At 48.9% G+C, this 16379-nt stretch overlaps 1 protein-coding gene across 1 annotated transcript; it reads left to right on the plus strand.

The window, feature by feature from the left end:
- The first annotated feature begins 1031 nt into the window (after positions 1-1031).
- On the plus strand, positions 1032-14597 carry YKT6 (YKT6 v-SNARE homolog). Its single transcript, XM_023226335.1, has 7 exons — positions 1032-1347; positions 4675-4757; positions 6802-6902; positions 7800-7904; positions 8544-8609; positions 11331-11432; positions 12553-14597. The coding sequence occupies exons 1-7, from the start codon at positions 1244-1246 to the stop codon at positions 12586-12588; spliced, it is 597 nt and encodes a 198-aa protein (XP_023082103.1). The 5' UTR covers positions 1032-1243; the 3' UTR covers positions 12589-14597.
- The last annotated feature ends 1782 nt before the right edge of the window (positions 14598-16379 follow it).

Below are 16379 nucleotides of genomic sequence, written 5' to 3' on the forward strand. Positions count from 1 at the left end.
CAACAAAGAACTATCCAACCCAAAATGTCAATAGTGCCAAGGTTCAGAAACCTTGATTTAGAGTAATGGTTAAAGTGATGCTGTTGTTTTTCCAATACATCATCTCTTTCCTATAATCTCAGATGCAGCTGCTTCTAGCATCACAATTTTGTGACCTTACTGACAACTTCCAAAGACCAAGTTCCTTTCTGATTACATGTGAAACTGTGCCCGACAAGGTTAAAGAAACTAGTAACTAACAGAAATCTTGAGCTTTTCTAGAGGACAGCCGATAAGGAAACAGTTTGCTATAATCCCCTCTGCTTATACAACTTCCTGAAACAGGTTGGAACCAATATGGCTGACTGGAGCCTGTGCAAAATAGACTTACTAGTCTTACTAGTCTTACTTATAGACAAAATAGTCTTACTAGAGGAGCGGCCCTTTGATGTCACAGCCCGGATTTCCAGAGCTTGTTTTAAACCAACTCCTGAATCTGCATGTGATCCTTGAAGCAGCATGAAGAAACAACAGCTCATGGCCAAGAGATTTTCTAAACGCTTCTTCGTTTCAGCCAATCACTGTCCAGCCCGAAACTCCAATTCCAAAATCTCTCCCTTAAATATACTGCTGTGAAGCAAGTATTGGGAGACAGACTTGAGCCCATCTTCTGTTTCCTTGCAAGGCTACTTGGCAATACATCTTTCTTGCTACAAAAATCCAATGCTTGGGTGTTTGGTTTTACGTTGTGCGCAGGCAAATGCAGCCGGTTTAGTTTGGTAACACGTGATGTCACTTAATACACAAGAAACGGGTAAATTATGGCATCCTCAGGGAACTGTGCCTCACTCATTCCTATCCGTAGACTTGCCTTCTTTCAACAACGCAAGCAAAAAGAAGGGTTCAGGCCGCTCTGGGAGGCCCAGCACCACCCAGCACAGGACAATACAGTGTCCCGCTGAGCGCCTGACTTCACCTGGCGAGCAGGGAGGGACCAGGCTCACGCGAGGCGTGGAGCCCCGCCCCTCGTGGCATTGTACTTCCGGCCGCACATTTCTGCATCCGGGGTATGAGAACCCACAACCAGGCTGACCGGATCCGGAAGTGGGTTGAGAGCCGGGAGGAGGAAGCCGGCGGTGGCCCCGTCAGCAGCGGGCTGCTGAGAGGCCGGTAGGCGGCGGCGGTCTCGAGGGGCGGCGGCCGCGCTGCTCCCTGAGAGCGGGTCCCGCGGCTGGGCAGGCGGGCGGCCTGAGGGCGTGGAGCCATGAAACTGTACAGCCTCAGCGTCCTCTACAAAGGCGAGGCCAAGGTGGTGCTGCTCAAAGCCGCGTACGATGTGTCTTCCTTCAGCTTTTTCCAGAGATCCAGGTGAGCGGCACAGGCTGATCGGCCGTGGCGGTCGGGCGGAGAGGACTGGGGTGGGGGTCCGAGTCGGAGTGGGCCTGGGGTTGGGGGAGGAATCAGGGGAGGGTCAAGGAGGCCGGAGGGTAGGGGCAGGGCAGGGTGGCCGAGTGCCCTGGGTCCGAGAAGGCTGGGGTCAGGGGCGGGGCGGGGAGGGCCCGGGGTCTGCGGTACGGGCTTGGTCTCCTATAGTGGAATCTGGCCGTGGACTGTACCTTTGAGGAACCATCCAACATTCTCTCTTAAAGAGCTTATACCATTCTAGAACATAGTTCTCTATTGAGTGTTTTTCAAATTTCTGTCGTGTAAAATTTTTAAGGGGACTGTGAAATAGTGTAGGTTTCCAAGCTTCATGCCAAGATGTTCTGAATTAGTAGATTGAGGCCTCGAAATTTATATTTTAGACCAACACCTCCCACCCAGTGATTCTGACTCTGGGAGCCTGGGTGCCGCATCTTGAGAGCCATATTTTGATTTTCTAGCTGGGCTTCCGAACAATTCAGTATGAGAGATACTGATATGCTTTTTGTTTGTTTGTTTTTAATGGGTGAAGTCACTGAGGTACCAAGAGGTTATATCACAACCAGCTAGAACTAAAAGCCAGGTTTAACGCATTTTAGTCGGACACTAGTAGTACAAAAGGATTCCACACTGAAGATTCAAAGGAAGCATGGGATCTGTAGGGCTTACAGGTTTTTACTTGTTTCTGGGGGTGCTTTAATTGCTGGAACGTGTTAGAAGTAACACAGACATTTCCAGACCATTCGTGGGAGGGAGTGGGGTGACTCAGGCATAAAAGAAGAAGGACCCTACCTGATCGGTGTCTATGATCATCTTGTCTCAAAGTCCGATGGAATCTGCCGTTTGGATTCTGTTTTCCCTGCTTCAGTGCAGCTGGTTCTTGATGAGAGTTCTTTGTCAAGGACTTGCTGGATATAAAAAAAAAAAAATTGTTATTTTGTTGAAACTTTATGCTCCTTTGAGTTCTTTTTTAAAAAATTCTTAATTGTGGTAAAATGGCACACAAAATTTATCTTCACTGTCTTTAAGCGTGTAGTGAGTGCAGTGATACGAAATAGATGGATAGTGTTGTGCAGCCATCACTGTCACTCCTCTCCAGAACTCCGGTTATCAAACTTTTACCAAACACCAACTCCCCATTCCCTTCTACCCCAGCACATGGCAACCACCTTTCTAATTTGTCTCTGTGATTTTGACTTTTCTGGCGACCTTAGATAAATGGAATCATATAGTTTTTGTGTGTCTGGCTTATTTCACGTAGCGTAATGTCCTCAAGGCTCATGCATCTTGTTGCACGTATCAGAATTTCTTCCTATTCTAAGGCTGAATAATCCATTGTGTGTATTTAGCACATTTTGCTTATCTGTTCATCTGTCAGTGGACACCTGGGTTGCTTCCACATTTCAGCCATTGTGAATGACACTGCTATGAACATGGATGTACAAATATCTCTTCAAGAACCTGCTTGTATTTTTTTGGTATTTACCCAGAAGCGGAATTGCTGCATCATCTTTTAGCTCCTTCTTGGAGTTCTTGGTCCTTGCAGTCTTTACCATGGCCTACATTCACTGCTCTGTGTTGTTGCTTTTCTCAGATGGAACTTTTGGTACCAACTTGGCTCTGATTCTTTTTCCTTGTTCCTTCCCATTAGCACTTAAGATTCTCAGAGATTTCACTTGTAGGACTTATACCTCACCTGCTTGGGATACCCACACTAGTTTCCAATGACTAACAGCTACAACACTAAAGGGACATCTCTACTAATATGTCTTAAAACAACACGTTTCAGCTGATTTTTTTTTTTTTTTTTTTTTTTTTTTTGACGGAGTCTCGCTCTGTCACCCAGACTGGAATGCAGTGGCACAATCTCAGCTCACTGCAACCTCCGCCTTCTGGGTTCAAGCAATTCTCCTGCCTCAGCCTCCCAAGTAGCTGGGATTACAAGTGCGCAACACCACGCCCAGCTAATTTTTGTATTTTTAGTAGAGATGGGGTTTCAGCATGTTAGCTAGGCTGGTCTCGAACTCCTGACGACCTCCGTTGATCCACCTGCCTCTGCCTCCCAAAGTGCTGGGATTACAGGCTTGAGCCACCGCGTCCGGCCTGAGCTCATTTTCTTATAAGGCCTCCTTACTTATGTCCTTCGTGCCCCATAATTACCAGATCCCAAACTTGAAAAAGTAGTTTCCCAGCTTTTTTGGCCTTTGTATACATGCTGTCACAATGCAGTTCTTCCTTTGTCTCTTTATAACCCTACCTCAAGTGCTATCTCTTTAGGTTTACTGCAAAGCCTTCCTTGTCTGAGGCCTTCTTTTCTGAGGGGTTATTTTGATCACTTCAGTCCCTCAAGATATTAACAGGTGATACTATGTGTGCAGGCATTATTGCAAGTGCTTTACACGTATTACCTCGTTTAACTGTTGCACAAATCTTGATTTTTTTATTGTGGAGGCACAGCACACGGCCCAGAGTCAGGCCTTCAGTTACCTATATGTCTGTGCTGGAGCCTGCTGCAGACTGGTGTTTGAGCACCTTGCTCTGATGGCCCTGGCTGCCCTTTATATCACATCCCCAATTGGAGACTCCTTGTCAGCACCTGTTCCTCTGGCTGTACCATCTCCTATGACTGTTCTGTTCTGGATAGATCTCTGTTGAGCCCATGATGGAACTTCTCCCTTCACTCTTTGTCTGAGCGATTTCCCACTTTTTTGTCTTGGTTAAGCAGTTTGCTTTTATTCCATCCAGAGTGCCTTGCGCTCGGTCCGTGGACGAACCCCAGCAGACCTGAGCTAGCATTCACTATGGGCGTATGTGGCATTGCAAGGGTCTGTCCTGTGGACACAGCCATAAATGGTTGTGCATTTTTGCCTGACAGTTTTTGCACTACTATTTTTCTAGTGCAGTTCTTATTTGTCCTGCTTCTTGGAAGTTATTGGGACCTTGAGAGCAGGACCTACCTCTTGTTTTTCCATTGCATCCCCAATTATACTCTGACCAAAATGTAAAATTGACTGTATCCTATGGAAAAACCCCCAGAAAATTCACCTGTTTTGGTGAGCTAGGTAGCAAACAGATGTAGCTTTCATGGTGATGATGATTCATAATTATCAGTAATTGTGCTCATTTATAGAGTATTTGTTACTAGGGGTGGGAGGGAAAGGAATGAAACCAAGAAGCAATGTCTACTTAATGTATAAGCCCAGAGGTCACTTTCCACTGTGTTGAGGACAAGGTGATAAGAAGTAGGCAATAAATACATTTTGTGTTTCTTAGCGTTCAGGAATTCATGACCTTCACGAGTCAACTGATTGTGGAGCGCTCATCAAAAGGCACTAGAGCTTCTGTCAAAGAACAAGGTAAGAAGACCCTCCAACTTCTGTGCGTGTGCTGGCCTGGCTGCCATGCCTCACCTCACACAGCACCCAGCTCTCTCCTTTCTACTGGGACCCCACTCCTCCTCTAGCTTGTTCTCTCTTTCCCCCTTCTTCCTTTTCCTATTTATGCAGAATTCTGTGCCCACTGTTGAAGTCTGAGCTTCCCAGATAAAATTGCCCTCAAACTTAGACTCATTTAAGATTCGGGTCGGCCGGGCGCGGTGGCTCAAGCCTGTAATCCCAGCACTTTGGGAGGCCGAGATGGGTGGATCACGAGGTCAGGAGATCGAGATCATCCTGGCTAACACGGTGAAACCCCGTCTCTACTAAAAAAATACAAAAAACTAGCCGGGCGAGGTGGCGGGCGCCTGTAGTCCCAGCTACTCGGGAGGCTGAGGCAGGAGAATGGCGTAAACCCGGGAGGCGGAGCTTGCAGCGAGCTGAGATCCGGCCACTGCACTCCAGCCTGGGCGACAGAGCGAGACTCCGTCTCAAAAAAAAAAAAAAAAAAAGAAAAAGATTAGAGTCTGACTCTTTTGGAGCAGTAAGCAGCCTTCACATCGTATTCTTCCCTATCCTCTCCAGAGTTGCAGACCCCTCAAAAAAGAATTTCCACCTAGCACTGTTGAGGTACTATATGCATTCTGTGCATCATAGATTTTTTGACCAGGAATCTGAAAAAACTATTTTTTCTGTCTAATAATTCAGGTTTAGGCATTTATTTAGATGTGTATGTTATACAGACAGATCAGGAAAGAGTTACGTGAGTTTCATTAGGTGGAGACAAAGATCATCTCACACATATGCTAACCTCAAGTCACGTGACATAGAGTTACTGAATTGATTATATAAATGTCAGTTATGATACAGGCAGGATTGAATATATACACTTTATATGGGATCTCTGTGCTGTTAACATCACAGAAGTGAAATATTCAGTGTTCTTGCTCTGTTCTCCTTCAAACTGTGTCTGCTCTTCCCACATTTGTTACTTAAAGACGATTCCCCCATTGACCAGGTTCTCAGTTTCTTTGGAGGGTATGCACCTTGACCCCATGTTTGAATCTTAATTGGGGATGGTATACAAAATCTGGAGAGCATTGGTGACAATCCCCTGTCCTCTTCCTCCTCCTCATTCTTGTTCTTATTTATCTCTGCTCTTTTCTGATTTCTGGGGCTCACCATCATTCCCTCCTCTTTTATTTGTTTTTCTGTTGTTTAGCATTGGAATCTTCTGGGTCAGATCTTTAAGGACAAGAAGGTTCTTATTCGTAAGCTGTAATCCTTACATTTCTCTTTCCTTGGGGATATGGTTAGCTGTATCAACTCTGAATCCTTTCAAAGTGATGAAAATGAACAATCCTGTGGATTGTGAATATTTTGTGGAAGACCTATACAACTATACCTTTCAATCATATAAGGATTTTAGCACAGTGCACTGGAGGCCTTAGCTGGCAGTGGCTAATCTTTTTCTAGACTAACCCCCTTACTCCCAGTCACCCACCAGAGTGGAGCAAACCCAGCAGGCTGCTATAATATGGAAGACTGAGGTCTTGGGTGGTAATTTCCTGTCTTTCGGCTGCTCTGAAAGGATTTTTTAAGAAAGCAGAGGCCTCTTGGCTTGTCCAGGGTTCCCTAAGTTTGGGAGCAGCACAGAGCCCCAAGGGCTGTGAATCCCCAAGATATAGCTTGGCCTGACCTGAGCTCAAGGAAGACACTTGGAAATGCTCCTGGGGACATGTTGTCTAGGGTGTGTTTTCTGCAATGCTGGCTGTTCCTTTTAAGCCCTGGCTTTGCATACTGGGCCTCTGGGTATTTACTGGTCCTAAAGCAGGTGTTGGGCCAAGCTCCTCTGTGTGGCCCATTTGACTGTGCTGCTAAGCCTCTCCATGAGACTTGCCCAGAGCTATTGAGCTTCAGAGTGACTTCATTTGGCCTAACATTGTGATGCTTTGATTTGGGGGGATTAAAAGAAGTCTGAAGCCCTCATGTCAGTATCCATGTGTCTGATCTCTTGTCTCCTTAGACTATCTGTGCCATGTCTATGTCCGGAATGATAGTCTTGCAGGTGTGGTCATTGCTGACAATGAATACCCATCCCGGGTGGCCTTTACCTTGCTGGAGAAGGTGAGTTTTTGATTTGCCTCTACTGGACTTGGATGATGAATGGGCATATTTATGGACTGGGACGAGGGGTGATGGCAGCGTCTGAGGCGTAAGGGATGAAATGATGTGTCCAAAGTCAACACGTTTTTCAGCCCCCTTCCCTGCAACCCAAGAGACAATTTGGCCTCCCTGCATGGGTTTCCTCCTCGGTGCTGTCCCTCATGTGACCGGGGTCTAGGCCCCTGAGTCACAGCATCTCTGGGATGGGACCCTTGGAGACAGCTGTGCCTCCTGTTCTCGCCCCCTGTGCTTCTGCTCAAGGAGTCTCCCTCTTGAATGCCCTCACTCTCCACATTGCCTCCTGCAGTTGCTGCATCCCTCTACCTTGATGTCAGTCAGTTGCACCACAGAGCTTAGCACCTAAGCATTCTTTAATTTTTTGTGTGTACAGTGCTAATTACTAATATAAACTCTTTGAAGTCAGAGGCTTCATCCTATACCCCAGAGCACCAAAATACCTCCAAACACATGGAATCTGGTGGTTTCTTAAATCCAGGGGACCTAATTCTCTTTTAAAAAAAATTGCTTTGGAAAATTAGAGGGCCAGTGCCCTTTTTTTCTGGAAATCTGTAGTTTAAAATTCAAATACCTTTATTACTCACCAGGTGAGGTTCATCTCAGGCTGGGCATACTTTTGATTCTCAGAATATTTAGGATACATTTTAATGATAAAAATTTGGAAATAACTTTAGCCTACATTTTCTCTGTTGCCATTATATGTCCCCCTCCTTCCTCCTTCCTGGGCTCTGGGGGCCAAGGAGCCTCATTCAGGGTGAGGTGCTCAAGGGTGAAGCCCTGTTGTTGAGACTACTGGTGAGTGCAAAGTGGGAGGCTTGTTGAGGCTCCTTTGTCTTGCAGGTACTAGATGAATTCTCCAAGCAAGTTGACAGGATAGACTGGCCAGTAGGATCCCCTGCTACAGTCCATTACCCAGCCCTGGATGGTCACCTCAGTAGATACCAGGTAGGGTTAAAGGAAGCTTCATGCAGACACCATGTGGCCCAGAATCCATGTGAAACTGAAAAAGCCAACTGCCCTGATAGTTCTGGTCTGGTTGCTTCTGACAGCTTCTGATGCTGGTGTTCTCTCTCAAGCCTTCTGTTTGAAAAACAGAGAATCCACCTTCAGACCTGGGAACCCAAGCTGTAGGCAGGCTTTGGGTTTCTGTTACATGTTAAACAGGCTGTGGGTTTTTTTTTTTTTTTTTTTTTGGGATGGAATCTCACTCTGTTTCCTAGGTTGGAGTGCAATGGCGCAATCTCGGCTCACTGTAACCTCCGCCTCCTAGGTTCAAACTATTCTCCTGCCTCACCCTCCCAAGTAGCTGGGATTACAGGCATGTGCCACCATGCCCGGCTAATTTTTGTATTTTTAGTAGAGACAGGGTTTCACCATGTTGTTCAGGCTGGTCTTGAACTCTTGACCTCAGGTGATCCACCCGCCTCAGCCTCCCAAAGTGCTGGGATTACAGGCGCGAGCCACTGTGCCCAGTCCAGGCTGTGGTTTTTAACCTATGAAAGCTTGTCCAGCTTCCTCGGTTTTGGGCTTTGTTTCCAGGTAGCCACTTTAGTCCTGACTGTATTATTTTTCACTGTTTCCTAGAACCCACGAGAAGCTGATCCCATGACTAAAGTGCAGGCCGAACTAGACGAGACCAAAATCATTCTGGTAAGCAGGAAGCTGGAGAGCAAGCCCAAGAACTGAGGTGGGGGTGCGATTTGCCACTGGCCAGGCATGCACACATCCATCCTCGTTTTAATAGAATAGTAACTACGGCACTCTCCAGGAAGTGGGACTGCCCACCCCTTCCCTCACCACGGGCATCAGACTCTCTCCTATACCCTTGTCCTGGTTAATGGCACCCATTGTTTCTAGGGAACCAAGCTGGGAACCATTGGAACCCTCAAGTCTCCCTTCCCCATGGCTACTGCCTGTCTTGGCATTTACTGGGTTCCTAGGGTTTGGCCTCTGAAGACCTGGATTCCCACCCTGGTGGCTTTGTTAGGGTGTCAGGTGCCTCCCCTTGCAGGGTTTGCATTGAAGGTGAACAGATTGAACCACAGTACACTGACCACAGGGCAGTTTCTGGAATACAGGCCCAGGGTTGTCACATAGGCCCATTTGAAAAGAGCCGGAACCCTGCATTTTGAGCTGAAATCTCTTGATTTGTAACTGCTGCTTCAACTCCCTTGTTTTTTTTTTTTTTAGTTTTTGCATACAAGTGGAAGGTAAGCAGCCATCTGCTTTTCTCAGGGTTGGCTCTTACGGCCTTTGCCTCTAAGAGGTCCCCTTGCTTCCTGCTCACCTCCAGTCTGTCTACCAGATAGTAGTCATTGATCTGCACAGCAGCTCTCAGATCCACCCCAGGATAAAGTGCAAACTCCCTAACTCACAGTCTCCTGACTGCACCCTGTTCTCTCTTATACCCTTTCCTGCCCAGCTCACACACAGACAACTGAAGGTTGGGCCTTTCTGGTCAGATGTCAGTTTTGTTACTGCTTGTTTACATGTCTCCCTGACCAGCGTATGAGCCCTGGGACATCTTTCCATCCTACTCATGACGCAGTGCCTAGTTTATACCGTGCTCAGCAGTTGATAGATACCTGGAGTGGATTGAAGCCCAAATACAAAGCTTTACCATTTACACAGGCATGGCTTTAGTGTGTACATCAGTGTCTCCTGGGGTTGGGGTTGTTGGCCTGGGGTGGAGCCTGGGAATCTGTATTGTATAAAAAGCATCCCAGGGGCTTCAAACACATGTCTGCTGACCGCACTCCAAATAACGTGGCTTTGGAATGAATAATAGACGTGAAAGTCTCATGGTATCTGTGTCTTTTGAAACCTTGTGAGCTTTTTTACCACCTGGGTGGCATTTCTCCGTTTTCTCCTCAAGCCGTCTCTTCTGTTGCTCAAGTCCTAGTCTGAGTACCATGACACCTGGGACACCTGCTGTTTCTCCTCTCCCCACGGTGGTGTGTGGATGAGTCCTATTCGCACAGCCTTATCTAGCTGCAGTTGTAAATCTAGATGATTGGTGTGCATATCTGAATCAGTTAACTTTTTGTGTTAAAAATTTGAGTTGCTCAGCTGTGTGTAGGGATGAAGGACATTCTTGCTGGCTCCTCGTTCTGTGGCGCTTCATGTGTGCATCCAGCTGCTGCAGTGGCCATCTGGGGAGAGAAGTGAGCTGCTGCTTCCTGAGGGCCCTGGTGACAGAGCTGCTGGCTCTTGTGAGGCCTCCATCTCTAGACCCCTTCCCATGGGGTCAGCGTTTTCATTTCCTAAGTCAGTTTGTAGTGATGACATTTAGGACATAGCCCGTTTAGAAGGCAGGCCATGTTCTGTCATAGTGTTGTCCGGTATACATTCGAGGCATGTATGTAACTTAGAATTTTCTAGGAGCCATATTTTGAAATGATAAAAGGAAAATAAGTAGAATTTAATTTAATTATATATTTTACTTAACCCAATATATCCAAATACAATTTTTCCAACATGTAATCAGTATAAAATTTACCATTTTTTTCAGTATAAAACTTATTAATGAGGCATGCGTGAGTTTGTATCTGAAGTCTGGTGTGTCTGCACTCAGAGCGCTGCTCAGTTTGGACTCACCTCACACGAAGTGCTCAGTAGCCATTTCCCACCACCTTTGTTTCCTGTGGCTGCTGTCAACAGATACCCTCAGATATTTGCTATTAACAAGTAGCCCTGTGGGCCTGGCTGGTGTCTTTTGGGGCTCTGAGGGAGAGTCTGTCACAGGCCTCTCTCCAGCCTCTGGTGGCTACTGGCCATCCTTGGCGTTCCTTGGATTAGAGGTGCATCATTCCAGACTCTGCCTCTGCCGTCACGTGACCTTCTCTGTGTGTGTTTCCGTTTCTTACCAGGACATCAGTCATGGAATTAGATGCAACCCTAATCCAGTATTACCTCTTCCTAACTAGTTACATCCGCCAAGACCCTATTTCTAAATAAGGTCACATTCAGAGATTCTGGGGATGTTAATTTCTGGGGCACAGTTGGGATGGGGAGGTGGTGCGGGTCACTCTCCAACCCAGTACAGTCATATAGTGCCAGCTACTCTTTTTCCAAAGCCCCATGCACACACACACGTGCGCACGCACACACAAGCCTGTGCTAGGGACAGCTTTTTGGGAAGTCTGCTACATTCCAGTTAGATCTTCTAGATTTCACGGGAATGTCACCAGGTTCTGTTCCATCCACTTGGACAGTAACTATTCTTGGACCGAGTCTTGACACCTAGAGGTGAAGTTTGTGTGTGTGGGAGTGGAACCCAGGTTAGGCGCTTTCCCTCATGACTGAAATACGAGGGGCTCATGTCAGGGCATGTACTGAACAGAGCTGGGTTCTCTTCTCTCTTTTGTCTAGCACAACACCATGGAGTCTCTGTTAGAGCGAGGTGAGAAGCTAGATGACTTGGTGTCCAAATCCGAGGTGCTGGGAACGCAGTCTAAAGCCTTCTATAAAACTGTGAGTACCCAGCACCTGCTGCCTCCTGGGTGTTCTCTCCAGAGAGCAGTTGCAGCTTGCTGCTTCTGGCACTCTCTACTATGAACAGTTCTTTCTTAGACTATTGAATCATGGTGGATGGGGATTTCATTCCTTGTGCAACGAGAGCCTAAGGCGAGCGCCTCAGACTCAGGTAGTTGGAGGCAGTTCACTTGGGCGCTGATGGAGTCAATGCAGGCCGAGGCCTTGTTCCACCCCTGCCTCTGATCTGCCCTCTGCTGCTCTGGCTTATTTCTGAACTCCTACCCCCAGTCCAGGAAGGCTGGTTCAAGTTCTGATCACCAGAGATATACTATTGAATCTTATTCCTCTTTCTGCTGAGTAGTTAGACATAAGTCTTCAGGATTCAAGCAGTTCAGCCTTCCTGAAGAGGTTCTTAAGCTTTTAGTTAATTTCCCTTTGACAGAAATATTTCATTGACAAGTATGGGTGCTGCTGACTGCCGCTTTCTCAGGTCAGTGCTCATGTCTTCCTGTGTGGAGATGGCCCATGGTTGGATGGTCATAGGGACACATTTACTTGGTCTGTCCACACACATTTGTTTTCATGTGCACATTGGAGGGAGATGGCTAGGTGGGATTAGGAAGATAGTCTGTGACCAGAAAGCAAGAGAGAAGGTGGCAACAGTAGTCCCCACAAACCACATCCCAAGTGGGAACCACATCTGTTGTTCTCAGGACCATCTTCTAGGAAGAAACACCACCGTGGTGGTCAGATAGCATTGTTTGAAGACAAGAGTAGGGCAAAGTTAAGATATTCTGCCAGTCCCATTTGTATTATTGGTCCTTTGCTTGCACCCGGCCTAACTGTGGGAATTTTACTCACTTTTTGATAGCATTAATGGGGTGTGAGAAAAGAAGGGAAAAAAGGATCCCAGACTAGTTTTGGAAACGGGCCTGCCTTGTGCTTGGTGGTGGGAATCGCTTGTGGACAGCTTCCCTCGAGGCCTCCCCCACCCCGTTCCAGTGCTAGTTCATCTGGCTGGCTGTGTCCTGTGGAGCTCTCTCTACCACTGCCAGGACTGGGGCTTTCTTGACTTCCTCAGTCCTCCTTCTCAGTTACTCTTTGTTTTTTTTCCAAGGCCCGGAAACAAAACTCATGCTGTGCCATCATGTGATGCAGCCTGCCAGAGGCCCAGCGCTGGAACGGCACCATCATTCACATCAGAACTGCAGCCCCTGGAAAAGAAGAGACAGCCATAGACGAGGAGCCAGAGTGACGGCAGACTGGCCATTTTTATTTTGAAGTTCCTGGGAGAAAAGGATGGTGGAAGGGTGGTGAATGTTCAAATTCATATGTGTGGTAGTGATTCTTGGAAAGAATTTGAGGTCCCCAAAGGTGTATTTTTGGGCAAATGAAACCATAAACTCCAACTGGCTTCTGTAGATGCCAAAGGGCTCTTTTTCAGCTAACCCTGGGAAGGCTCTCTGGGAGGGAGGTCAGAGCCAGCTGTTTCTCGATCTTTGGTATATCTTTGGATTTTATTTGTACATTAATGATATTAACACTCCAGTGGGGGGGTGGGGAGTCCCTGATGCTGGGGCTGGGGTGGGTGGAGTTTGAAGACTCTTGGGAAAGCCTCTCCTGGGGCCACTGTTGGGCGTGGGAGTGAACCCACCACAGTGGCCACAGGCAGGCCCCCACTTCAGGCCCAAGGCCTGGGGCTGGGGGAACAGTCAGTGGGTCTCAGATTCTGAGACTGTTGTTTAGCTTACCTTTCTGCTAAGATTGGCTTCCCATGGAGGGCAGGGCCCATCTTAAGCAGCTTCCAAGTCCCACAAAGGTGGCTTGTGGGAGGGTTTAGAAGGAGCTGCATTGTGAGCGGGGAGTGTGTGGGTTGAGGTCGTACCAGCAAGTAGACTAGGAACTGAGCCCAGAAAGGGGGATGTTCTCCTGGTGTTTGGATGGTCAGCCGGGAGTGTCCGTCATCCAGGGAAGATCAAACACAGGTGCACTCAGCTGCCCAGAGCCTCTGGGACACTTGCCTTGACTTGCAACTTGCCTTGAACATCACGATCAAAGCAGCAGGTGCTGTGGTCTCTCAAAACTGGTTTTTATTTGCCTCTCTGGCTGCAAGACTGCCTTGAACCGCCTGAGGCCTATGCATCTGAACAAGTGGGTCTCTCCCATGGGCACCAGGAGTGGGTGCCAGCCAACCTGAGGACTCCCAGCACCCCACCTGTGGTCTGGCCAGCATAGACTTGCTAGTTCCTTCTTGGTCAGAGGCAGCTGCATGGGGGATGGAGGCCAAGGGGTTGGTCTAAGCTGTGCCCTGCCACCTGGCAGGAGGCCCACTCACGGCCCAAGTCATGGAAACAGACTGGAGCAGCCCAGGAGATGGGCCCAGGATGTTCTGGATCCCTTGGGTCCTAGTGTTATGTTCCAGGCTGCCCACCTGTGCTCAGGATGCACCCCTGGGATCCAGCCCCCATGAAAGCTCCTGCTGGGATGGTGTCATCTAAGAATTTTGAACCAGTGTGGTATGGTCCTTGGGAGCCCTGCTCTGAGCTTGCCACACTGCTGAGAGCACCCACTGTCTTGACCAGCGTCTCAGTGGTCCTGACCCCCAGTGTGGGCAGGGACTGGGCAGGAGGGTGGTGTCTGCCATGGATTCAGAGGACCCCACCTCCTGGATGGTTTACCTGCTGCTGCCCATTTTCTCTGGGTACTGCTGGCCAGAGGACTTTGACCTACCCCTGAAGAGCCTGTCCATGCCATTTTCCTACTGCCATAGACACCCTAAGCCGAGGGCCCCTTGAGGCCCAGACCCAGCCTGCCCACTGGTGCCAGAGACGGAGTGGAGTGGGCCTGGATCTGAGGGATGCTACCTCTCCCTCCCCACTTGAGGACCCTGGGGAGAGATGGGGGCGGGGAAAATGGAGGTATGAATTTGGGGTAAGAGGAAGTGAGATCTCCACTTGCAGGTCAGCCCCTGCCAAGCAGGGCAGGCTGGCTTGACTCAGGCCATGTGAGATAGAGGGCCCAGCCTGGCCCCGCCCACAGATCCCCTGCTCCTTTTGTGTTCTGTTGTAAATCACTTGGCAAGACTGTATTTTAGGAACTGCTGCCTAACTTCCCTGTGTTCTGTTTGAGAGGTGCCTGTCTGGATAAAGTTGTCTTGAAATTCCACAGTAGTCCTGTGCTTTCTTTGTGCTTCAGGGGAACCCTTTCCTCACCAGCCCCGGGGAGAGAGCGGGGAGAGAGCGGCCTCGTACTGTATGCCTGCGTGCCTGCTGCACGCAAGGATCCAAGTTATCCTGGCTGGCCCCTGTCCAGGAGTGATAGGTGCAGGCCCGACTCCTTCGCCTCCTTTCTCTAGACGTTGCTAGCAGGAACTGTATTTTCTTTTTTGCTGTTAACCAGATGAGGGAGCCCTGGAGTAGAAGCAGCCCTATCATTGCTGAATCCTGTTGCCTGGTCTTAGCTGCAACCAGGAGACCCGCCCTGGGAAAGTTGCCTCATGGCTACATCCTGATCCTGCCGTAGGCTTCCTGTCCCTCACCACTGAGCTGACCCCAGGGTCAATCTGAGACCACCTGGCATCCCACCAAGCACAGGTGGCAACTTTTCAGGAGCAGAGGGGGCTCCATAGGGTGCCTGGAAGCTTCCTGCTTCCTGGAAGAGCCAAAGCTGACCCCTGCAGGTTGGGAGGTGAGCCAGGGGTAAGTCAAATTCAAGTCTTGCATCAGGTTTTGAGTTCAGGGAGCCCTCTGAAGCCTCTGCAGCCTCCCAGGGAGATGGGCCCAAGGCTGCTTTCAGCCTGTACTTGTGAGCCTGGAAGGCAGAGACCTCTGTCTGGCCCAGCAAGCAGCCTTGAGCAGTGCTCAGCTTTTCCTGTTCTGAGGACCTGCCAGACCTGGGTAGGGTGGGATGGAGTAACCCTTGGGGTCACGAGGCCCAGGGAGCTTTGTTCAGAGGGTGCTATTTAAAAGTGATGAATGGGCTGGGCATGGTGGCTCACGCCTGTAATCCCAGCACTTTGGGAGGCCGAGGTGGGCAGATCATTTGAAGTCAGGAGTTTGAGAACAGCCTGACCAACATGGTGAAACCCCATGTCTACTAAAATACAAAAATTAGCCAGGCATGGTGGCAGGCACCTATAATCTCAGCTACTCGGGAGGCTGAGGCAGGAGAATCACTTGAACCCAGGAGGGAGAGGTTGCAGTGAGCCAAGTACCATTGCATTCCAGCCTGGGCGACAGGGTGAGGCTTCGTCTCAAAAAAATGTAAAAATAAAAATGATGAATGGAATGCTCATCAGTGGTGTCCCTTTTGCCTGTAGCGCTTGGCCCAGTACAGGGTGGCTTAGTCCTGTGTGCTGTGCCCTAAAACCTCATCAGAGTTGTTGCCCTGATGGCATCTGCAGAAAGGCCTCAGGAATAATGCATGTGAGGGCGCACGATCCGCAGTGCCTGCAGCCTTCCTGGGGGAGGCCTGGCCTGGAAATCCTCCTCCGATTACAGCTGATAGGTGAGTGGAGCCCTAGATACCATGTTGGGGACAGACACTGCAGCACTCATGGGCACTGGCCTAGATTCTTTGCAACTGGCATTTGGGACCTGCCACCTGGCCACCCACACACCTGAGAGCACCTGTCCAGGTGCAGACCATGGGGAGCAAGAAGCTGACATCCAGGGCCACTCTGCCACATGACGGTGTCTAACCAGATGCTCAGGGTGGAGGAGGAGACTGAGGGCTTTAGCCAGTTCTGGGGGATCCTTCAGGCTCCCTGCCCATAGTGGATAGGACCGAGAGTGTGTAGGGGCACTCGTCTTGTCAGAAGTTACTTGGACCCAAAATGCAGGCGTGTTTAGTGTCTGGGACTGTTTTGAAGCCCATCCTTCTGTTTCAGGAAAGTACCATGGCACTGCCTGGGACACAGGTGTGGAGGGGAGCCAAGGGCAAGGC

The sequence above is a fragment of the Piliocolobus tephrosceles genome, chromosome 8 (assembly GCF_002776525.5).
Source record: "Piliocolobus tephrosceles isolate RC106 chromosome 8, ASM277652v3, whole genome shotgun sequence".
Classification (NCBI taxonomy): Eukaryota; Metazoa; Chordata; class Mammalia; order Primates; family Cercopithecidae; genus Piliocolobus; species Piliocolobus tephrosceles.

What these genes read in the sequence shown, in the direction of transcription:
- YKT6 (XM_023226335.1), top strand. Translation starts at nt 1,244, where the DNA reads ATGAAACTGTACAGCCTCAGCGTCCTCTACAAAGGCGAGGCCAAGGTG. An exon ending in CCTTTACCTTGCTGGAGAAG is followed by an intron (nt 6,903 to 7,799) that starts GTGAGTTTTTGA and finishes TTTGTCTTGCAG; the next exon opens with GTACTAGATGAATTCTCCAA. An exon ending in CTAAAGCCTTCTATAAAACT is followed by an intron (nt 11,433 to 12,552) that starts GTGAGTACCCAG and finishes TTTTTTTCCAAG; the next exon opens with GCCCGGAAACAAAACTCATG.